The sequence below is a fragment of the Alexandromys fortis genome, unplaced genomic scaffold (assembly GCF_014885135.2).
Source record: "Alexandromys fortis isolate MF-2015 unplaced genomic scaffold, M_Fortis_MF-2015_v1.1 scaffold_66, whole genome shotgun sequence".
Classification (NCBI taxonomy): domain Eukaryota; kingdom Metazoa; phylum Chordata; class Mammalia; order Rodentia; family Cricetidae; genus Alexandromys; species Alexandromys fortis.
The window spans coordinates 4,635,839-4,660,354 of record NW_026067950.1 but is presented as its reverse complement, the minus strand read 5'-3'; the positions used below and the strand labels follow the sequence as shown (position 1 = coordinate 4,660,354).

At 45.1% G+C, this 24,516-nt stretch overlaps 1 protein-coding gene across 12 annotated transcripts in view; it reads right to left on the bottom strand.

Annotated features, from left to right (window-relative positions):
- Positions 1-24,516, bottom strand: part of Dzip1 (DAZ interacting zinc finger protein 1) — a 51,505-nt gene that overhangs the window by 5,658 nt on the left and 21,331 nt on the right. For 10 of the 12 annotated variants that reach the window (XR_007593300.1, XR_007593301.1, XM_050150409.1 and 7 more), the window contains exons 11-21: positions 20,476-20,616; positions 20,067-20,115; positions 18,677-18,736; positions 15,947-16,003; positions 12,368-12,430; positions 9,326-9,462; positions 5,945-6,107; positions 5,329-5,458; positions 4,766-4,819; positions 3,454-3,647; positions 1,447-1,577 (exon numbers count right to left, since the gene is read on the bottom strand). Coding sequence is in view for 10 of the 12 variants with exons in the window: in XM_050150409.1 (XP_050006366.1) it covers positions 1,447-1,577; positions 3,454-3,647; positions 4,766-4,819; positions 5,329-5,458; positions 5,945-6,107; positions 9,326-9,462; positions 12,368-12,430; positions 15,947-16,003; positions 18,677-18,736; positions 20,067-20,115; positions 20,476-20,616 (1,179 nt within the window). In the remaining 2 variants the exon portion in view is untranslated. The remainder of the gene's footprint in view (positions 1-1,446; positions 1,578-3,453; positions 3,648-4,765; positions 4,820-5,328; positions 5,459-5,944; positions 6,108-9,325; positions 9,463-12,367; positions 12,431-15,946; positions 16,004-18,676; positions 18,737-20,066; positions 20,116-20,475; positions 20,617-24,516) is intronic. The other 2 variants (XM_050150414.1, XM_050150419.1) reach the window with 1 other exon arrangement.

Here is a 24,516-nt window from a genome sequence, read left to right as displayed (position 1 = left end):
CTGTGGCTTTGGAGCCTGCCCTGGAACTAGCTCTGTAGACCAGGCTGGCCTCGAACTCTCAGAGATCGGCTTGCCTCTTCCTCCCAACTGCTGGGATTAAAGGTGTGCGCCACCACCATCCGGCTATAACTTGCATGTCTTAAAGAAACAGTGCCTCTCGTTCATTTTGTGGTTTAGGTTGAGCAGCCGACACTGAACAAGAAGGTGGGGATGGCACAGGAGCCCAAATGGAGGCATCTTTCAGAGCTGCAAAGTGAATTTGAAAACCCGCATCGGGAAATTTACAGATATCACTTCTCTTTTCCAGGCCATAGATTTTTTTCTTTATCAACCGTGAATTTAGAAAATTCTAGACTACAAAGATGGCAGCGGGAGGAAACTCTAGTCAGGGTGATTTATGTCATCCTGTAGAATGAGACCCCCGCTAGAAGGAGCACATTTCCGGCAAGCCTTTTTCGAGGAGAGCCATGCCATCTTGAATGATGCAGCATTTTGACAATTTTATTTTTTTGGTTTGTGTTAACACACACACAAAATATAACTAATGAAGAATGTTCAACAGATTGTTTTGAGTCCGTGGATGAACGGGAGTGGGGGGTGGGGGTCTAGCTACAGAACTGGAGAGGATGACCGTACGGGAAGACCCAGTCTACACAACCAGCTAGCCAGAATGGCAACAGCCGAGCTCCATTACACACACTCTGGGCGTTAGAACTGCTCCAGAACCTTCCAGGCCTCTCCGATGATTCTGACTCCGAGGTTGGACAAATTCTTAAAAGTTCCTATTTTACTTCCAGGCATCAGAAAAATCCCTGGAGTAGATGTGGAGGCTCCAGATTCTAGCTTATCCCACTGCTGTGGTCAAAACATCTAACAGCTGCAGGTGCCAGACTGCATATACGATGGGGCTGTGAGCATCTGTGCAGTGAGACAGGCAAATATCATGGCATTGTAGGCTGAACAGCCCTACAGAGAACTGAAATGACTGGGCCAGAAGTATTTCAAAATAGACAGGGAGCTGGGCTTGGGATTACTTTCAGACGTCTTATTGGGTGTGAGTATCTCCAATCCGAAAACTCCAAATCCAGTGTGATTCAAAACCAGAAACTTCCTTGTGTGCATTTTGAACTCTTGTGTGCATACTTGAGGCCAGACCTAGACTCTGTAAGCTGCATCTCAAATCCTGAGAATTTCTGAGATGACGCCAGTGTTTATGAAGTTCAGCGGTTTGGGACACTACAGGTTTCAGATTGCTCGATGTGTACACACCTGCTGTCAGACAGGAGATTTTCTCTGGGATGGTGAAAAAGTGCAACACTAAGACCAAATCAGGACGAAGCATCAGCCTTCACTATATCAACTAATCACAATCGACTTTGACTCCATTATAAAATATATTTACTAACTAATTCATCCGAAGATGAACTAGTTAGCAAGTGGTTTCACCTTTAATTCTTGCAAGTCTTCCTTTTTGATAAGTGTCTCAGCAATGTTCATTCCAGTAACTGGTTTATTCCCACTTCCTTGGTGTAAAACCATGCTCTCAACATTTTCAGTTTGTATCTTAACAGATGTGCCTATAGGAGCAACAGAACACAGTCAAGAGAAGGTTTCCACAGACGGGATCACCACCAGTTCCAAAAGCCCGCAGTCGGCTCTGAAGGAGTCTTTGCGTTACATACGACGACTCATCATTCAAATAAAACTAATTGAGGCATTTGGGGTTTGGAAAGAAGATGGGGTCAATAGCACCGCTGTTCCTACAGATAAGAGGTTGAGTTCCCAGGACCCAGATCATGAAGCTCATAACCACCTGTAACTCCAGTTCCAGGGGATCTGATGCCCTCTTGTGGCCTCACACAAGCGTGCACACATGTATACACACATACATACACATAAAATTTAAAAAAAAATTAAAACTAAATACTTATAATTCCCTTAAGAGAAGAAATCCTATGCCCAGGCATGAAGCTACAAAGTTTTCGCTCAAAACAACAGTGGGTTGTCTCATTCAAATAAATATATGATATTTAATGGGTATGTAGAAAATAGGGTGTTATTTTTAAATGCACCCATTATATTTTCCAAATTATATCACTATGTAGTATATTCAAATTATATTTAATATAGCTAAGCCAGATATATTTAAAATCTGCAATTATAAATGATATTGAAACAGTCTATGTTAAGAAGACCATTACTGGCTCTGCCTCCTTTAGGAAGTGGTCGGGAATCTCACACAGGAGGCCAGTCTTTCTTTAAACCACCCTGTCGAAAGCACGGCCCATTAGGACAGCCGTTCTCAGTCAGCCAAGGTTAACGGGTTGAATTCTGTCCCTTGGGATTCCCATGCTGAGGCACTCAGCTTAGAATGTCATCCTCGTTGGAAGTGAAGAGGTCGTTAAGTTAGAGTGAGGTCATTGAGAGTGGTCCCACGGGGCCAGGCCGGGCAGATGGCTTAGGCAGTTAAATGCCTGCACAAAGCATGGGGACCTGAGTTCCATCCCAGCACCCGCAAAAAATCCAGGTATGCTGGCACGTGTGTGTAATCACAGTGCTGGGGGAGGTGGAGACAAGAACATTCCTGAAGCTCGACAGCCTGCTGGCCTTGCCAAATCAGGGAGCTCTGGGTTACGTGACAGACACTGTCTCAAAGAAAGAAAACAAAGATACCCAACACTGACCTCTGTCCTTCATGTGTGTACACATGTGTATGCGTGCAACCACACACATGCACACATGCACATACACACATGCACCACACACATGTGCATACACTGTACACACGCATGTACATGCGCTACAGACACACACATTTTAAAGAGTTGTCCATGATCTATGTGAACAGTCCTTATTAAAACTAGAAACCAGGAGGCAGGCAGTGGTGGCGCACACCTTTAATCCCAGCATTCAGGAGGCAGAGGCAGGCAGAGAGCTCTGTGAGTTCGAGGCCAGCCTGGTCAACAAGAGCTAACGTTCCAGGACAGGCTCCAAAGCTACGGAGAAACCCAGGCTTGAAAATCAAAAAAACAAAGCAAAACAAAAACCTAGGAACCAGGACTGAGAGGAACTCATAGTGGAATATGATACAAAGTTAGACAGGGAGAACAGAGCCTCCCCAGAGAAACAGAGCACACCTTCCCTGTGGCTCTCTTGCCAACACCTTGAGTTTACTTGTCCAGCCTACAGGATACAGACACAGCAGATCTGGTGTTGAAGTCACTCAGCTTGGGGCACTTAATTCAATCGGCTGTAGGAGGGCCACATACTCAGGTGTCCTCAACTGGCTCTCCCCTGTCTACTTGAAGATGGGTGGCTGTCTAGCGCTGCCCTGGGACGAGTCCCACAGCCCTCATACACAGTTCCAGCTCAGATGCCCAGGGCGTGGTGCCCCTGGGCAGGGACCATGTCCTAAGTACACTTGAGAGGGGGTTTTTAGAGATCAAGGCTCACCTGTGGGCTTCGGGGAAACATCCGAGTCCTCCATCTCGCTTCCCTCCGTCCAGTCGGTGTCACTTTTGACAGAATTCTTCCCGAAGTTGCTCAGATTACTCTTAGAGGGCTGAAGGGTAAATAAGTCTGGAGATATGTATGCCGGGATGAAGTCCTCTTCATCCAGCTCCTCCTCCGAGCTGAAGGGCGGCGTCCTGTATAAGTCAGAACCAAAATGGGGGTACAGGGGTGCCGTCAGAGCAAAAACAGGGGCATAGGGTCCCATCAGAACCAAAATGGGGGTACAGGGGTGCTGTCATAACCAACATGGGGTGTTGATTCCTCATTTCAGAATTTACCACCAGGTGTGCCTTTTTATCTTTTTACAAATCAGGTCTTTTAATCAGCATACAATTGGCTTTATTCTGAATTTTCATACATATTTTGTTTTCGTTTCTCTTTCTCTCCTCCTCTCCCCCAATCTCCCGCTCTTCCTCCCAGAGAAGAGACTTTATAGTATCGACATCTCCAGACGCAGGCAAGAGGATGACATTCAAGAGGAAATGAGTGCCATCCAGAACTAATTAATAACAGAAACATATCGGTAATTTACTGAGTGCCCACAAGTGCCAAGATCCTTTCGTATGTTCTCATTGAATCTGCAAAATGATGCTAAGCCAGGTACGGTAGCCCATGCTGTAATCCCAGTAATTAGGCTGGGGCAGGAGCACATCTGTGACTTCAAGGCCAGCGTAGTCAGAGAGAGAGGTCCAGCCCAGCCAGAGCTACATAGTAAGATCTCATCTACAAAACAAACCAGCACCAGAAAAAAAAAAAAGTATTCTGGAAACAAAAAAGTGTCACATATTACAGAATATTTTAAAAATCAGATTCAAAAAGAGCACTTGATGAATATTAGCTGCTGAGTGATCCGGCAAAGATTCTTAGCATCTCAGGGGCCCCAGCGGGAGGCAGGCTGGAGTCGTCATTGCCATTACAGGGAGACAGGATGCAGAAATGGCCCCCGACCCCTATGTGATCATGGATCCAGCCACCGAAACGCCGTCTGTTCTATTTAAACGTGGAAGGCTGTATAGAACGACTCAGGGGTGCTCCTTCTTCTTCATGGAGGCCACGACTTGGTGAAGTGAGTGACGGTGGCTGAAGATGGCATGTCACAAATAACAGACCGTGAAGGACTAGGACAGCAATGCTGAAGAACAACCACCGTGGCTTCACGTAATCGCAGCGAACCCCCCCCTTTATCATGAGAGGAATGCTCAGAAACTTTATATCCATCCCCGACACCCCCAGAACCTTGCGCAGTACTCACTTGGTAGATGAAAACTTTCTGAGAAAATGATTTTCTTTGGTACTTTTCTTAAATCTAAAATAAAAAAAATTAGAGGAAGACAAAAAAATTTCTAAAGCATGTAAGTAAATAATATTGTCAACACATATGTCTGTGGAAACCACAAAAGTCTGTTACCGACCCGAGACTACACAGGAGCTGCGGATGGGATTCACAGCTACGGACTCACGTTTGTAACCCCCCAGACCTGGAGTGCGGTGACCTCTGGAGGCGGGGCTTTGGAAAGTACTGGAATAAACGGAGTCAAAGGGTTGGGTCCCCATAATGGGATTACTATCTGTAAGCTCCCTAAGCTCAAATGTTTGAGTGCTTGGTCCCCATTGGACCTGTTTGGGAAGATTAGGAGGCGTGGCCTTCTTGGAGGAGGTATGTCACTTTGACACCCTGATTCTGAACTTCCAGCCTCCAAAATAAATTTCTCTTGTTTCAGGAACCCAGTCCATGATGTATTATTATTGCAACTTCAGTTGGATAAGATAAACAATCATACAGATATAGATATAGATATAGTTGAAAATACTCACTTTGGGACAGCCACCTTATCAGTAAACACGGCCCTCTGTCTGATCAATGGTCTGCCTTGCGGGGGAACCTGGGAGGCTTTGAGGACGTCGTCAGCTGACAAAGTGGTCATGAGAGGGACATTGTACCTATCTGGAAGAGAAGCATCATTCATGAGTCTCCATCGCCTCTGTGGTAAGGTGAAAATCCAGAGTAAATAACACGACGCTATCCACGGTGTCACTGGAGAGAACAAGCCTGCTTCTCGGGTTGGGATCCAGACTCAGGGCTTCATTATTATTGTTTGTTTGTTCTTGGATTTTTTTTTTCTTTTTCTGGGCGAATCTTTGTAACCCGGGTTGGACTCGAATATGCTATATAACTAAGAAGGACTCTAAAGTCCTGGTCCACTTGCCCTTACGTTCTGAGTGTTAGGATTATAGGAAAATTATCCACCCCAAAGTAGGAGTCAGGGCTTCTTTCAAGATAAAAGTATAACCCAAGACCCAGCATTTTAAGTACAGACAGTAAGGAAGCCGTTAGTGCCAAAGTGTGCAAACATTTAAAATTATACAATGGTTGTTAGAATTTGGCTCCCATTTGTAGCAGTGAAGTGCCAGGTGGCCACAGCAGGCTTACCTGAAGGTAGTGACACCTTCGCCTCCATTTTACAGGTCAGCTGATGCTCGAGGGATTCTCGGATTTGCTGAATGTCAGGAATTTGTTTTTCTAGATCACGTCTGGCTCCCTGCATGGCTTTCAGTGATTTGGTCAAGATCTCGCAGGAAATGCCATGCATATCCTGAAGGAATAAGATGTCACGTCAATCTCTTATCTATATCCTTAGGTGTTTTTCATTTGTAGACACGTGTCGGCATTAACTCTGTTCTTCTGGAGCCCAGGGTCATTTAAGGTAGGGGATGAGGATGCTCCAGCATAGAACAAACCCTCTGGTTCCAAAAGGCCCTTGCAGTACAGCTGTGCCTGTTTATGACTGGTTCACCAGCAGTGCAATGTTGTGTGATCAGTGGCAAACAAGCAAGACTAGAAGAATTACAAGAGAGAGAGAGAGAGCCCGCCAGAGGCCCTGACCTCCAGGGGAGGGTGGAGCGGGAGGCTGAGCTGTGCTCCTATGAAGGTGGAAACGGACAAATGGGCAAAAGGCAGTTTCCAGATGGCCGGGCACTGGGGATACCCTGGGAGGAAGACAGGGCCTTAGGATAGAGATAGCCAAAGCATGTCCCCCAGGTTGATGTGACAAAGGCCTGGGAGATGGGACCAAAAGAGAAACCTGAATGCCGGCCTGGAAGGCTCAGCAGTCATCCCCACAGGGACGGGAAAGCCATCAGAGTTGACTTTCCTTCAAGAACTCATCAAAGGCGTGACCCAAGGAACTCTGGGTCTGACGGGAATCTAGTCGGAAAAGGGCACTTAAACGTTAGTTACTTAACGTTAGTATTTCACACATGAACTCAACTCCCATCTTCACCGCCTTCTCCCAGACTTTCCCCTTTCTTCTGAGTTCCCCACCCCAACAGTGGCCTCGCTACCTCACGTGGTTGCCCAGGAGAGACATTTCTGTCATCAGATAAGTGCCACGTCCAGGTTTCCTGTCCCCTGTCATTCACCTGATCTGCCCAACTTCTGTCTATCGCTCCAGAGGGTCAAAGACTTCCCATACTTCTGTGACCCAGCTTAACGTCCGCCTTCCTACACCCTAGTGGGTGGAAGGATCTAATGTTATAGAGCTATCCGCCTTCCTAATTAGCACACAGCATTTCCAACAGCTTCCCGCAGGATTCCAGGGAGGTTTTTTATAAAGTTCAACAGAAAACAAGAACCGGAAAAATTACCAAAATGTTTCAAGCAGCAAGACTAGGGAAAGCATGCCCATGGGAGACAAAAAAAAAAAAAAATACATGGCTGGTCTAAGTCAGTCTGTGCGGTATGCACAAATGAATAAAGAATGAATATGGCCGGGCAGTGGGGGTGCAAACCTTTAATCCCAGCACTCAGGAGGCAGAGGCAGGCAGATCTCTGAGTTTGAGGCCAGTCTGGTCTACAGAATGAGTTCCAGGACAGCCAGGGCTACACAGAGAACCCTGTCTTGAAAAAACTAACTAACTAACTAACTAACTAACTAACTAACTAACTAACTATCTAACTAACTAACTAACAAATATGGCAAAGTAACTGAAGGTCCAAAGCAGATGCAAATGCACACATGGAGTTTCTACATAATAAAAGAATTATTTCAGATGAACAGGAAATGGTATCAGGACAGCTGCTTCAAGTGGAAATAAAGCTAAACTCTTCTGTTCTGAAAACACCCCCCACAACCCCCAAACCAGGAAATAAACAAACATGTCTCCAAACACTAGGAGAAAAACCATAGATAAAGCTCTGATTAAATTAAAACTCCCAAAACCCATAGAGACAGCCAACACGAAAACCTAGACTCAAGCGTGTCTGAATGGGACTGAGGACACTGCATGAATGTCTCTGATTCCCACTGCCCAGTGTGGCTAGAAACCCACAAAGAGTCTGAGAAATCAGAGCCCGGCAATACTAAGACTTGGTTAAAGACACAGAGCAACTGAACCCTTCTGCCCCTTTAGGGCGAGTGTGGACTCGAACACTTAAGGAAATGATTCGGGAGCAGCTATGAGGGTAAACATGTCTGTCACTTGACCCAGCAATGTCATTCCTAGACAAACCTCCAGGAAAAGGACACTTACTTTGATGTTCTATGCTCACACCAGAGCACATGCTCACAACTTAGTAGCCAGAAGAGTCCACAAGGGAACCTGGCATTTCCATTTTCAAGAAGAGAGAAAAAAACTGCACAGTATTCAACTCAGTGCTGCAGTGAGGTAACTAAAGAACAGACCCCTGGTGCATGAAACAGACACGGACCACACGGACTAGAGCATCATCAAGGGCAAGATGCAGGAGACGGCACAAAGGTGCTTCCACAGAGGCCCAAGAACAAGTAGACTCAGTCCCAACAGCTGTCACGTCTTGTTGGAAAGCAGCTGGTGAGAGAGGCAAGGAGGAGGTAAGGGGACCTTCTAGGGTCCTAGAAATGCCCAACGTCATCTGAGTGGTGGTTACAATTCTCTCAAGCAAACCCACCCACGTGCCTACAAATGCACACACATAAACATACAAACGTGGAGATACACAATGTATCCATGTTTACTCAAATACATGTATATACATGTACATGTATGAGGATATGGTTCTATACAAATGTATGTATACATACGCAGCTATATCCACACATATGTCTACACACAAACAGCTGAGACATACAGCTACATACACATGTATTGATACATATCCACACACTACACCCATCTATCATGTATAAGCATTCATTTGTGTGTAATATACATTCATGCTTACACATATATGTTCATATGTGTATGTTTGCATGCATTTGTGTATGATACATATATACATTCATACATATATAGTTACGCAAGCACTTATGTATTTACCTGCACACAAATAAATTCATCAAATTGTTAGTGTGTTCTAATAAATAATTTTTAAAGCACAAAGGGTTTACATGTAAGGTGTGGGACTGAGATTATTCAATCTGGTTTCAAAATGGAACCTAATTCAGCTGCCTGTTCATTCATCATTTACTAAGTTCTGGTTTCACAGTGAGCAGTGGTTTGAGGTGTCATCAGGATGCATTATTCGGGATGTATCAATGCACTCTGACCACCCAGACAGACCCAGGCTCCAGCATGACTAGCTAGTCAAGTCACCTCATCTTTACACAAAACAAGTAACACCACCATTTAGTCCAAGTTTCATTCCCCTGCTTGTAAATAAGTTTGTATTTGTTACGGCCTTAGAAACGCCCCAGGCAGCATATGCCATCCGGGGCCCTGCTAACCTGGGTCTTAGCATGCAGTCTAAACTTAAGGCGCCTTCTTCTCTTCCCTAGTGTCCTGATTGGGGAAGTAAGACAGAAGGAGCAAATGCTCAGAACATGAACTAACGTACTGCATTAATCCCAAGGTTCTTCAGCTTCTTCCCCAGCTCCTTCTCCAAGTTTGTCCTCAGCCCCTTTGAGGAGAGGTCGCCCTTCCAAGTTTTCCTCAGATGTGTCTTCTTACTTGATTTCTGGTCATTTTCTCGTCCTGAATCAAGGTATCAGTAAAAAGTAGGTGTAAAAAGAATTATACAAACTTATTCTAAGTGGGAAATGACAGCATACAACTTTAAGTTAGAAATATCTGTAAAGATTTTAAGGTTTTGGATATTTTATAACCGTAAGGATCTTAGTGTTTAAAACTGTCTGCCTCGGGACTTAGTGACTTCTAAGGCTACTGATTGTTTACCCAAATTATAATTAATCAACCTAAGAAATAGTCATATATTTTTTTAATGTTTAGTCAATGAGAATATTTCCCCAAAAGTTCATTTCTAAGCCTAGTTAGAATTTATCTAATGAAGAGAAAATGTCTGATTTATTTAAATTTTATTTAAGTTTTAAGAAGATAAATTTAGTAGATGCTAAGTACAAATGAAACTTGTGATTATTCTCCCCTTCCAAGTCTTTACCAAAACTGCAAAGAGGCTAACAACCTATAATTAAAACAAAACGAGACAAAAAGCCAAACAATGAAAAACAATCAATAAAACCCAGGTCATACTCCTTTCACTTTCCATCCCCAACTTCACCTTTTTCCTTCCCCTTCGTGGTACTGGAGTGGAGCTGGTAACGACAGCCTTGGCTCACCCTGGTCTACTTTTACTGCCTACTTAAAAAAAAAAAAAAACTGTCTAGTTCAAGAGAGCTTGGAATAGCATGGTTCACAGTGAAGGTCAATCTGCCCAAGGTAGCTTAAGACCCGACTCAAGAGACCCAAGAGCTGGCAGACTGTCCAAAGCCAGATTTGAAACAAGTCTGGCAAATAGCCTATCATATGGATCCCATATCCAGGCAGATTCATTTCATTTCAAAGGACTGGACAAGTGTCGTAAACCAGCAAGATATGTATCCCCCTTTCTGACTGGCTGCAGGGAACCCCTCCCCCAACCACTCTCTGGCCTTTCAGCAGCTGCCACCTGGATTGCGGGAGATTATTAAACAAAATGCCATTGCCTAACACGTTCTCCATATAGCTGCATGATCCCAATACTAAATCATATTCTGTTAAATCAACGAAGGGTTGTGTGTGTGTGTGGGGGGGGTGGGTTTCATTTGTTTGTTTTGAGACAGAGTCTCACTCTAGCCCACACTGGCCTCAAAGTCACAGTGATGAAATGCTAGGATTGCAAGCATGAGCCAAAGTGTTCATCTATTAATTAATTAAACTGTACTAAAACCAAAATTAGCCAAATTAGTTTGCATATCAAATAGGAAAAAATCCTGCATGAAGATATAGTTTTAATACTTTGCTATTCTGGCTCGTTCAGCTGGAAATATCGGAACATATTTGATTACGTCATTAAGGGTCAGAGGCCATCTTAATTTTAATCTCGCTCCCTGCATCCATGAAGCTGAGTGACTGCTAACGCTTCAGCAAATTCTGCAACCACGCACACACACACAGAGATAAAAGCAAAACCTCTCAGAAGAAAACAAAAATCCAACCACTTAACCAAACAACAACAACAACAACAAAAAAAAAATCTGTCCTAAGAGCTGGTATCAATTAATCAAAACACATATTCTACATCACTGGCTTTGCTGTCTTGTTGGCCAGTGTAGGGTTCAGAAAAAAAAAAAAAGAGGCCCTCGAAGTCATGTTGAACTAGTAAATAAAAAGTGAGGGACAACTTGGAAAGACAAATGAAAATAAACCTCACTAAAAATGTGTTCTTTAAAAATGTCAATGATTAACATAGAAACACTAGGACTTGAAAATATATGTCATGTAAACATTATGAATAGGGCTGGTTTAGTCAATTTGTAGCTTTGTTAAAATAAGAAAGAAATGGTAAATCCTATTACGCAGGAGTTATGACAACTATTAAAATTGTACATGCCATGGCTAAAGAGATGGCTCAGCAGTTGCGAGCATGCACCGCTCTTCCGGGGGCTCTGAGTTCAGCTCCCAGCACCCATGCTCCCTCAAAGGGAATCCAGTGCCTTCTTCTGGCCTCTGCAAACCCTGCGCTAACACACACATAACCACAAAAGTTTGTTGATTGGAATTCATGTTTTTAACCTCCCTTCCTGACAGAAATGGTTAATGATGGAGCCCTCGCGTTTACTACCAACCAGCTTCCCCCTCAGCAGTGATAATTAGGGCTGGAGTGTTGGCTCAGCGGTTAAGAGTGCTGGCTGCTCAGCTAGAGGAACCAGCTCACAGTTGTCTGTAACTCCAGTTCCTGGGGATCCAACAGCCTCACACTGACATACATGCAGGCAAAACACCAATGTACATAACAAATAAAAATCAATTAAAAAGCAATGTTTAGAAATGCCAGATGAAATATGTTAGCAATAACCATTTATCAGTTCCACTATGACAGCTCCCACACCCCACCACGGGGTATTATTATTCTCTATTTTATACCCAGTGCTTAGATCCTGTATTCTTTTCTGACACTGAGAGTAATTTGGCGGTGGGACCTATGGCTCCCAGGTAGAACCTTTGCCGAGCATGCGCAAGGTCCTGAGTTCGATCCCCAGCTCTGGAAAACACAGTGATTTGGAAACGGACACTTTACTCATTCATTTGAGTCTAACGCTGTGAGAAACCACTCTGACACAAATAGTCTCACACCATCTGGTGCACAATACGTGTGCTGCTTTGCCGTCTGGTCAGAATATCTGTCCCGAAATAAAAGATTTTTGTTTTTAAGTTTCCTGATGTAGCAACTTTCTTATTAACTTACCTGCAGAAAAACGTAACAAAGCGGGGGATACAGGAGCATTAGGGGACAAGATAACCAGGGGCTGTGTGTTCTATCAGCCAAAACTGCAGTCCAAAGCTAAAAGCCTCTCCTGTTTTCCGTATGGTGTGACATGCAGCATCAACTTGGACTTTTAGGGTCCAGAACGGAGTAAATAAATAACGCTGGTACTGTTACCTTTTTCCTCCTCTGACGAAAGCTCTTCTATGGGTTCCAGTACGTGCGAAGGAAATGCCTGCTCTGCTCATGAGGAGAGAAAGAAGTAACACAAATGTTTCTTTCCTTAAATATATAGATTTGTTTGTTTGCATATAAATGTTTATATACATATATATGTATGTACAAACTACTGTACATATCCATGACCATAGATATATTTTGTGAGAATAGCAAAGACCTACTAGGATAATACTGAGGGAGTCACTTTTGATTTTATTATTTATTTATTAAAGATAAGGTCTTATGTAGTTAAGGCTAGCCTTGAACTCTCTATGTAGCAAACTGGCTTACAGGACTCAAAGCTCACCCATCTGCAGCTCAGACTACAGAAGGGAACTTTTCCATTTGACACTTTCACCTTGGTGGTGAAAGCCATTTCATTCTATCTTAGCCTCCAGGTTGGTGTTGTGTTGTGTAAGTTTCCTCCAATATTGAAACGTTCTATCCTGCAAAAAAGCTCCTTAAGCCGGAAAGGTAAACAACTAAAATAGCTCCAGGAAGTCCCTGAAGCTGAGCAGACTCACTGGCCTCCTTCCCTGTCAGAGTAAGCAATCAAAGCTAAAAGTCCTTCTGAGACAGAGTTAAGCAAAGACGACTGACTCTGAGACCAGAAGCAGACACCAGCAGAGTCACTTGGACACTCTAACCTGATGAGCTGCCTGCAGACTGTGTTGTGTGCTCCAGGTCCTCAGCTTTGTGACCTGGCTGGCACCCATGCTAGGGTGGCCAGTGGTGATGCAGTTGTCTGTGTAATTTCTGCTCCTTTAAGTAACCCCTCCCCCATATTCCTGTAATAAACTCCAATAAAACTCATGGGTTCCCCAAGTTTGAGTTTGGTGGCATCTGTACTTTGATCTGCTGTGGACTCCCTCTGTGGAGTGCGTAGACGTGTTAGAGAAGTGTGTCACACAACACACTGACAAATGTGGAACAGCAGTCACTGAGCGCTCCCAGGCAGCCAGGCATGGACCTGAGTTGTTACACATCTAGCACCTATGTGGACAGTCTGGCTTTTATTTAACCGGTACTTCTAGTACACTAATTTGGATGGATGTATGGCTGTGTGAATAAATTTATATATGTATATATACTTTATATACGCTATATGAAGTATATCAATGCTTTTGTTTTTGTTGAGCTAGGTGTGTTGGTACAGGTCTGAAAAATCCAACACTTGGGTGCAGAATCAGAAGGGTCACTGTAAGCCTAGGGCCAGCCTGGTTGATGGATAAAGTTAGCCAGGGCTACACGGGAGACTCTACTTAAAAACAAAGAATAAGCCAAAGCCCATGACAGAACTAAATTAGACTTTTGGTCTTCATAAATCTTGACATCTGGGCATGCTGGCCTGTAACAGTGACCCCTTTAGTCCATGGCTGGTTGTGAGGGACGTATTCAATCACAATCTGAAACCTACATGCTGGATTTTATTATCTATGGGCGTTTAAAACACTCAGGATCTTTTTCTCCTTGAGACTAATAATAGATAAAATGCATATTCAACTTGTACAAAGTTGTCTTAGTCTTGACAATACAAGAAAAATATCTGTCGACATGTGTGATATAGGTATTGTTTAGTATGTGGGTAACACAAAACTCGACTCTACCAAGAGGCTGATTCAGAAGAGCAAACACAGACAGGAAGAGCACTTGGTTTCATTCTAACTCAGGTGGCAGCAGTGTCTTTTTTCCCACTGGCTGGGGTCATGCCTCACAGTTTTGTTTGATTGGCAAGTTTTAAAAGAAATGGTGTAGAGGCCCTGAAGAGAGAAGCGGTCAGCCACTTCAATCTTAGAATGCAACACCATCTTTGTGTGTATAAAGTTTTATTGGTGGGGGACAGAGTAAAATATTTGCATATCAAAGTCTTACAAGGTGGGGGTGATAAAAAGATTTGAATTCCTCGTCATAAGCCTGAGTTTTCTAGCATTTGATAGAAAAGGCTCATGTTTAATTTGTCTTATAAATCCCTGTTCTTTATAAACAGCCTTTTCTTCAGATGTTTTCTTACCCTATCCTGGAGTAAGAAACTGCAGGCAGGAGGGAGAGCCCGTTAGCAGCAGCTGGCTGAGCGAGGCTGAGTGAGACCCAGGAGGAGTCAGTCATTCCATCTGTTGGATTAGCGTGGTTCCTCCCTAAGTGGGTGGCTCCTTACCCAGGAGACTGACCTGGCTACTGTGTGACTTTTTAAACACTTAAATTAAGGCTGGAAAGATGACCGAGATAGTAACTGTTATTCCAGTGGACCCAGGTTCAATTCCCTGTAAGCACACGTGTATGCATGCGTGGGTATGTATGTGTCTGTATACTGTAGGCACATGTGTATGCATGCGTGAGTATGTATGTGTCTGTATACTGTAGGCGCATGTGTATGCATGCATGAGTATGTATGTGTCTGTATACACTACTGAGACACCTTCTGTATCTACACAGCCATCTCTATAACTACCGTCTTTTTTTATTTGTGTGTGTGTATACAATGCGCATGTGCATGGGTGTGTCTGCATGTGTCAGTGTGGGTGTGGGAACACCATGGCACACATATGATGTCAGAGGAGCGTGAGTCTCAGTCCTGGCCTTCCACAGCACTTACTGCTTTGCGTGCTGGGCTGCTGGGGGAGCTTCCGGGGCTTCCTTCTTTCTACCTGCCATTCGCCTGAGCAGCACCGGGGTTACAGACATGGGTTCTGGGGAGCCAAACTCTAATCCCTGCACTCATGTGGCTAGTGCTGTATCTACTGGGCCATCTCCGCAACTACTCAGCCTACAGCCTTCTTTGAAGAATCAAAATCCAAGGTGGAAAGCAGTAATCGTTAGAATCTAAACCATTCTTAGACAAGACAGGAATCAAGCGGTCCCCCTACTTTGGTTTCTTTGTAACACACCAGCAGCCGTGTTTTGTTAGCTATGGAGAATGTCTGTTTTCTCTAACATATGGGAGAGCTCAAAGAGCAGAGGATAAACATGAGAGAACCCAGCTCAATAAGAAGAGCGATCCGGATGGAAATAGTCTTCTACCCACCCCCGCATGATGATGGCACTCCGTGCCCGCTGTCCCGTCTGAGGGACGAGGGCTGGCAGGGATTTCATCCCCGACACTCTGCCTGGTTTTCTGCCTTTGGTGTCTACCTTTTTTTCTACGCCTTCCTGACCAATCATTGAGACTGTTTGTTTAAAAAAGGTGACCTGCCACCACACCGAAAGTTAGAAAAACAAGCAGAAATGCCCTGTGGCATGTCTGGTTGGCTGGTCTTCCTCAGGCCTGCCACTTTCCGCAAAGATCATAAAGAAATGAAGCAGTGAAGTTAAAACTGCTATTGGGCCCAACGACACGCAGACGCTGCACGTTCCGCGTGGGCAGTATGTTCTGCTCTCAGTCATGTATGCTGTGAGGACAGACGTTTTCCCAGCTGCTTCGTAGTGACTAAGGGGTTTCCTGCTTTATAGAGTCGCACCCTGCTGGCAAACTGGATTAATGATTATCTAACTCAGGCTCAGAATGGCACCTGAAACATCCAGACTGTAGCTGAAACCTACCATGTACCATGGTCAGGCTGGGCACACCATCCAGAGACTGTGTGGTGGAGGCATTCCCTGAAACAGAACAAGAGGAAAAGCTCACTGGCCCTGTCGCTCCGGCTTAAGTATCTGACCACACACCTTCCGAAAGACACAGGCAGCCCACAGGGAGCACAGGCCTCGAACAACAGATGCTACCCATCTGGCTTCTTTTATTTTTTTTAAAAAGATTTTTTTTTAATTATTATTTTGAGGTGGACGGGATAAAACTCACAGCCTGTGCATGCTAGTGAAGTACTCTACCACCCAGACTAACACTTATTAAGTGTGTGTGTGTGTGTGCGCGCACGCATGCGCACGTGTGTGCATATGTATGTGTGTGTGCGTGCATGTGTACCTTTTAGGTTGCTCACAGGACTGTGTGACCACAATCACTAGTTAATGAGCGCATTTATCAATCTTCCCCCAATGCCGATACCTGTTGGCTATTATGGCTCCTTCTCTCCCCACCTCTTCAGCCTCTAGAACAATTACTGTCCTATGTGACGGTTGCACACACATAGAACCACACACCGTGTTCTTGCTTCCTTCAGTTAGCGTGTTTTCACTATGTAACCTGTCAAGATCAGCACTGTTTCTACAGTCAGGCAACACTCCAGTGTACAACTAAACCCCGACTGTCTGCGACAGGATGGACATTTGTGTTGTTTCCACTTAGGAAGAGTGAGTTCTGAAAAATATTCCAAGCATGAGGCTAGATGTGGAGGAACTGTTAATTTAGGCACAGCTTTAGGCAGAAGAGAACCGACTCAATCAATACGAAATGCTATTTTTAATTTCTCTTAACAGGTAAATCCTTCGGCCGCTTTCCCAAGGTTTCACGATTCCTATCCCAGAGTCCTTCCTATCTTGAGAGTCCAATTACACAAGCTTTTTTTCCCTCCCCATTAAACAACTTACCTATTAATTCACTATTTTTTTCTCTACCTTAGATGTATTGGTCATAACCTTATCACCTCTGTACACTTACTTATTTTTACAATAAATACTGGCAAAAGCATTCTACTCATAACTGTCCACAAATCACTAGGAAATCAGAAAACAGGACTTGTGGGCTCATTTGCACCTTGTGCAGTCTAGATCAAGGCTCTGCAAACTACAGCCTATGAGAACGACTGAGCCCGCTGATGTTCCTGTAAACTTTTATTGAAACTCAGCCAATCCATTGTTTGACTGTCTGCAGCTGGCTTTGCAAAGTTATACCATAGCTATGTGGTTTTATAACAGCATCTCACCACGTAACTTCAAGGAGTCACTCTCTCAATGCCAATCCCTTTACAGGGGAAACACATACAGAAAAAACTGGTCTAGATATTACTCCAGCTTGAAAAAGCCGAAAGATGCGACCTACGACTGATCACCTCCAGGGCGCCTTGGAAGCCACAGAGCATGAAATGACTGAGTTCTAACCTGGTCACGCTAGGCCCTGTGCATACTGCACATCTGACTGTACCTCACAAATGTCACCTGCTCTCTGACCTCCTCTACCCAGAGTTCTTTTCTTCTCCATTCAGAAATAAAAGATATTTAAATTATTCCACTATCATGGAAAAAAAGTATGAGAACATCACATCTTTGTGTGTATGTGCACACACATGTCCATGTGTGTGTGAGTGTATGTGTATGCACATGTGTGTGTGTGTATGCATGTGTGTCTGTGAGTGCCTGTGCATTTGGGCACCTGTGGAAGGAGGAGATCAAAGTCAGGCATCTTCCTTGATTTATCTCTATTTTATTATTATCAGACAGATTTCATTTATTTATGTCTGTGTGTATTAATGTCTGGGAATGGGTGTGACAAGGGGATGCACACTTGCATGCAGAGGCCAGACGAGGATAACTGACCCTTTGGAGCTTAAATTGCAGGTAGTTACAGAATGCCTGGCTTCTTACATGGGTGCTCAGATCTGAGTTCCAGCCCTCATAACTGCTCTTAACATCTGAGCTGTTGCTGTAGCTTATTTTTCATTTGTCTTTTGAGACAGGGTTTCTCTGTGTATCCCTGGCTGTCCTGAAACTTGCTCTGTAGACAAGACTGGCCTGGAACTTAGAGATCCATCTGCCTCTGCATCCCGAGAACTGGAATTAAAGATGTGTGCCACCATGCCAGCCATCCACTGTATCTCTTAAGATAGGATCTCTGAACCAGAACTCGCAGATTTGGCTAGACTGGCTAGCTAACAAGCCCCAGAGATTTCTGTTTCTGCCCCCAGTATTGGAATTATAGACATGTGCCCAGCTTATCCCTCGGTTGTCCCTGAGTGCTGGGGACCAATTTCAGAACCTCAAGTTTACATAGCCAAGATTTACTGAAAGAGCCCTCTCCCCAGTCCTCAAGTTTGATCCTGTTGCGTTACGACTGCTTGTTGTTAACACCCTCAGCATCGAGTCTCAGTCCTGTCGGTGTGGCATTGGCCACTCACCAGGCTCGTCCCAGGGTGCTTTAGGAAATCCCAAAATGTGAACTTGTGCGGTACCAAAACGTTGACTCATCTCTTCCTAAGTCAAACTGCCAAGTGATAAAAGCAAAATCTACAAAATCTACAGCCTTAGATTACAGAGCTAAGTCAAAGCCAGAATCAAAATGAATCACACAGCAACGCCAAATACATTGTTTCCAAGAAAAAAAAAGTCTCTAAAATGAAGTAAGAAAGAAAACATGAACATAAAGCTATTTTAGACACTCACTGGCTGCAGCAGGGCCAGCTGGCTTGGAGTCCAGGGCTTGCCGGGTTAGAGGAGGATTCCCTGGAATGACAAAAATACAAGTTAAAAATGGAAGCTGTAAGACAGAAGCATGTTTTAGCAGCAAATTATCCTAAATTCTGCCACCAGAAAGAGAACTGAAGAACCTTTACAGCATAGAGCACCTCACTCTGTGGGATGCACTTCAGACGGGTTCTTTCTGAACCCGTCATTTTTGAGATGACTTCCAGTCAACTCTCTGTATTTTAATAAGCATTGGTTTATACCTCTTACCATTCAAGCTCTTGTTATTCTAAGAGACGTTAATAAAGGAAACCATGAACTTAACCCTTCTTTCTTGCCAAACTCTTAGCCCACACAGAGATGGAAGGAAACTCAGCTTGTGTGTCCCATTATCAAACCAGGTAGTGTCCCCCAAGCAAGCAAAATTCCTTAACCATCTGAGCCACGCCAGGGCCAAGCCTGGGATCTCCGGGCAGAAGCCTAGCTTTTCGCTCTATTTCCTTTCTGATTCAGGCCGTGACTGAGAGGAGATGGCCAGGCTACTGCTGCAGGAGGTCACGGTTCTTCTGCCACTCTGCGTGGCGCCAGGCTGTGACCCCAAACTTCTGCAGGGAGGGAATGCAGCAAGTCTTAGACTTAAGCGTTTGATGTCAGTCCTGATGGCTACAGCATTAGGTGTATTACTGGTGTCAGCCGGTGAGTTATTCCACTTAGTCCGTGTATCAAAGATTTAGTGTAGCTACTATTACGTTTCCAGAGTTGGAGGTGAAGACACTGAATACAGACTCACAAAGACGTACGTGCCAGAGACTCAAACTCTTTCTGGGCCCAGTGTTTGAAATCTGTGTATAAATCAAGAGATAAAGGGCAGGACTGGAAAGATGGTTCAGCAGTTAGGAGTGTTTGCTGTTCTTGCAGAGGACCTGGGTTTAGTTCCCAGCGCCCACATGGCAGCTCACAACCATCTGTCACTCCAGTTCCTGAAGATCTGATGACCTCTTCTGGCCTCCACACTGGCCCTGCATGCACATGGTACACATACATACATGCATGCAGGCAAAAGCACTTCTACACACAATTAAAAAAATTTTTTAAAGAGGCAAATGACCACTAGGCAGCACTGTGCACGTAACTGCTTGCTGTGTTGTATATAAAATATTAAATGAGAGTTTAGATTTTCTTAATTCTTCAAATTTTTTGGGTTATGGCAACAGATCTCTCAAATATTAAAATGAGGACATATATCCCAAATGAAAAATACCAAGCAAATGCTACTTTAGTAGACACAAATCAGCAGGCCCGGATTTTCTGTACCCAAAGCTGCCAGACAAGCCACTCTGGCTTGATCTCAGGGATCATGTCCACTTACCTTTCGGCTCACCAACACTGCTGTATGGTTTACTGGCAAATTCTCTAATCTGCGGAAGATAAAACAGTCTGCTAGCAGTTCATATTCTTAATGAGAGAGGGACCGGGCGAAGCTGGACATGAGTGGGGGTGAATTAACCTTTCCACCGAAATCACCCCACCCTGAGCTCCCTGACAGAGGACGGAGCTGTAAAAACTTAGTACATCAGATCTGGATATTTCTCCAAGTGATCATGGGCAGACATCTTACCTACCTTCAAACATACTGTCTGAGGCATCTCTATGTCTAAAGTAGCTTTGGGGACAATCACAGGAGGAAATGGTCCACGTCTATCATCTTCAAGATGGTGTAAACTAAAGCCCTCTGTTCCGAGACCAAGGAGCTCAGCACAGACTCCTCCATGGCATACCTGCTGCTTCTGACTGAGAATCACTTCATTCTGTTCCTTGAGCTTCTGATCTAACTCTTCCACCCGCCGCTTGTAGAAAACATTATCTGCACTGAGATCCTCTATCATCGAGCTCCGGAGCGTTTCTATGTGTGACAGGAGCTGCAACGACAATGGGGAAGGATATTTGTTGGCAAGGTGCAGTACGGTTGCAGATTTTATGGGATTGTCTTGACTCCTCCACTGGCTTTATGCGGTTTCTGTGCATTGAGTCATACAGAAAATCTTCAGTCAATGCCCATCAAAGCCCTGGCTGTGCCAGACTTCATCTCTTCCCAGGGGTTTATGGTCTGACACAGAAAAAGCTGCTCAGGTGGGCAGCTGGGTCAACGTGAGCACATTCCATGGACTAACTAACGCACAGCTGCTTGGGGACCAAGGACAAGGGTCTTCCCTGGCACCCTGGTCTCACCTCCAGGATGAACTTTCCATACAGCCCTGTCCCCTGCCCTCATATCCACATGCAACATGCCAGCTCAACTGGGCAATCATGGATCAGCAGTCAGCATAATCACGGCCGGTACAGGTAGGAGCTTCAGGAATAGAGGGAGAAGGGAGGAGTCAGTGTTGTGGGATTCCCCTCTGGATGCTGGATGAATGTTTTATTGCCATTGGTTAATACAGAAGCTGCTTCTGGCCAATGGCTTAACAGAATATAGCCAGGTTGGAAAAGATATCTAGAGAGAGTAGGCAGAGTCAGTGAGAAACGCAGGAGACAGATGCACCGGAACCTTGCTGGTTAGCCACAGCCACGTGGCAATACACAGATTAATAGAGATGGGTTAATTTAAGATATAAGAGCTAGTCAGAAAAGAAAGAAAGAAAGAAAGAAAGAAAGAAAGAAAGAAAGAAAAAGAAAGAGTCAGAAATACACTTAAGCTACCGAGCAAACAGTGTTTCAATTAATACAGATTTCAGTATGTTTATTTTGGGAGGCTGGGTGACCAGGAAACAAGCAGCAGCCCCCCAAAAAACAACTGAGTCAGAGAGAGGTAAAATGTGCATAGATTCATCACTAGAGACCATGATGGTCAATCTCTTTTTCTTTTCACTTGTATAAGTGTGTGGTCTCTGTGTGTGTATGTATGTGGGTGCCCACACATGTGAGAATACACACACGTGTGCCCATGTCCACAAGGAGGTCCAAGGTTGATACTGGTGTCTTCCTCCATCATTCCTTATCTTACTCAGGCAGAGTCTCTCAACCCACCCCTGACCTGACTGACATGGCTAACCTGAGGCCTTCCGAGGTGGAAATTACAGGTGTGCCGCCACGTCAACTAAGCATTTTTGCAGGCTCTGGGGTCCCGAACTCCTATATCCTCTTGTTTGCGTGGCAAGCTCTTTAACTGCAGAGCCAACCCCTCAGCCCACATGATGGCAATCCTGCCAGCTTAATGGGATTTAGAGTTCCCACAGAAATGAGCTTCTAAGCCTGTCTGTGAAGGATTTTCCCAACGGAGTTCACTGCAGTGGGAAGACCCACCTTGAAGGTGGGCGCCATTGTATGGGACCCGAACTGAGTAAGAAGTGGAAGGGGAGCCAAACAGTGTCAGTCCTCCCGTTCCCGACAGTCAGGTCTAACACAGTCGGCCGCCTGAAGCTCCTGCCTCCATCCGTTCCCAGCGTGGCAGGCTGCATCCTCCAAGTGTGGACCTGAGTAAGCCCTTCCTCAAGTGGCATTTGCCAGGCATTTCACCACACTCGCCCATAAACTGGCATAGAAACATAACACCGGGGGAGATTATACACTGGTAATTCAAGCCATTTCAGTGGTTGGCAGAACAGAAGGGGTAAAGGAAAACAAAACGAAACAAAACCCAGCTTGGTGGCTGGTACTCGGGACACTGTGCATCTGACACCCGATGTGGAGAGAGAGGGTGGGGCTGATCACACTGAGGGAAACATCTTTGTCTGAAGAGAGGATCCGAGGGTCCAGATGGGCATTTTCTAATGCACTTGTTTGGTTTCTTGAAAGATCTATTTTTAACTATGTGTATATGTGTCTGCCTGAGCACGTGAGTGTAGAGACCTAAAGAGGCTAGGAATGCCCAGAGCTGGGCATCGGGCGTGGTGATTCACCTGATACAGGAAAACTGAACTTGGGTCCTCCGGAAGAACCACGTGTGCTTTTGACCAATGAGCCGTCCCTCTGTCTGGTTGTGCATTTTCAAGTCAACACTTACTATGATGCTACACATTCCCGTGTCTTGTTTACTCCGGTGATGCTACAGAAATGCAATCTAGGTTCACAGCACAATGTGGAAACTCAGGTCTCAGAGGACAACATGCATGACTCGAATTCAGAGAGCGGGGATGGGCAAAGCTGGCCTTGAACATCCACATTTGGCTTCAGAGTCAGGGCTCCACGCGTGGCAAGGTCTTGCCTGTCAAGTTCTCTGTGTTCCCGAAAGTGCACGTGGAAACACTGAGCTGAAGTTTGTGGGAGGCCAGAAAAGAACCCCTCAGACCGTGGTGTATTCTAAGAATCCCCCAAGAACCAAGTGTCAAGAGAGAAAGTGTCAAGCACATGGAAGGCAGGAGGCAGGCGGATTTCTGTGACTTCTTTTGGGAGCAGTGAGACCCCAGATCCTGAATTTCTTGTAATCCCCTGATCTGAGTGCCTACAGCTGCTCTGAGCACGAGACCTTCAGGAGTTACTGATGGCAGGAGAGTGGTTTCTGGTGGGTTTGGCTGGGGCGTGGCTATCTCTATATAATCTGCCCCTGACCACAATAAAGGAGCATTCTTGGGAATTCAAGGATGACCGGTGTCTCTGTCTCTCTCTGTGTGTCTGTGTATTTTAACCTCCAGCCCCCTTGCCCGAAGCTCACGAACTGGGTGCCAGCGCAAAGAGCGCAGACACGGGGACGCGGTGTGCAGCAACTTCAAAGCCAGCTTCATCTACTTTTGACTTTAAAACAGCCAGGGTTACTTAGTGAGACCCTGTCTCAAGACAAATCAAAAACAAACTCTCTCCACAGTTCTAGATGGTTGAAAGGGCATGACCCCATCATCCCCAAAAGCCATCTGAGAAAGGCCTAGCTAGAAATCAGAAAGAAATTCTAGTAAAATGGCTCAGGATTTTGGATAGAGGTTTAGGACCTTGGACCAGATCGCCAAATTGAGGAGGGCTGGCCCCCAAGAAGCAAGAGACTCCAGGAAAAAAATCAGGAGGTGGTATTATTGTGACACCACAGTAAAGAATGGGTTACAAAGGTAAAAACAAGAATACGGTGAGAGGGGGATTTGAAGCGCTTAGACAAGACGGTCAGACAGACATCACCTCACGAAGCCTCTGTGTGTGTGTGTGTGTGTTTGGTGTGTGTGTGCATGCACGCACAAGTGGATTTCAAGCCCTCTGCTATCCTCTATAGCCTCACTCCTAACAACAGCCTTCTCTGTCACCACATGTGACCATAACACACCTCCTGGGCTCTCAGGCAGGGTCAGAAAGGTCACACCACGGATTATCCGTGACTCCCTTTGAACTCCTACCAATGTTATTTAAAAGGAAGACAGACTGCCAAGAGCCTAGGAAAAGCAATATCAAGTTGGCACAGGCAACTTCCCCTAACCAGAGAAACAGTCCCCGCATTGTGGGAAGAGCAGGCGCCAATCATGGGGAATAATAGGTCTCAGGCAGAGATGACTGCATGTGACTGAATTCACCTCTCTGGTAGGGTGTGAGACAGAGAAGCAAGCAGCTCCTAAACAGCTGAAGCAGCGAAGGAGCAGCCTATCCTGGCTGGGCAGGAGGCTGTGCACCCAGACTGTGCACAAGCCAGCCTTAGGTTTAGAGGCGACCGCCGGGATGAGCTCCTAGCAGAAGGCAGCGAAAGGGAAGAAGATCACAGGCTGTGAACCCACATTGCTGACTTTCAGCTGTCTTGTTCCTGAGCCCTCTCCACAGAGGAGGAAGAAAACAAGGAGTGACATGCCCAGAGTGATGGGGGAAGGACATTGGTTAATTATAATAAAGAAACTGCCTCAGCCCTCATA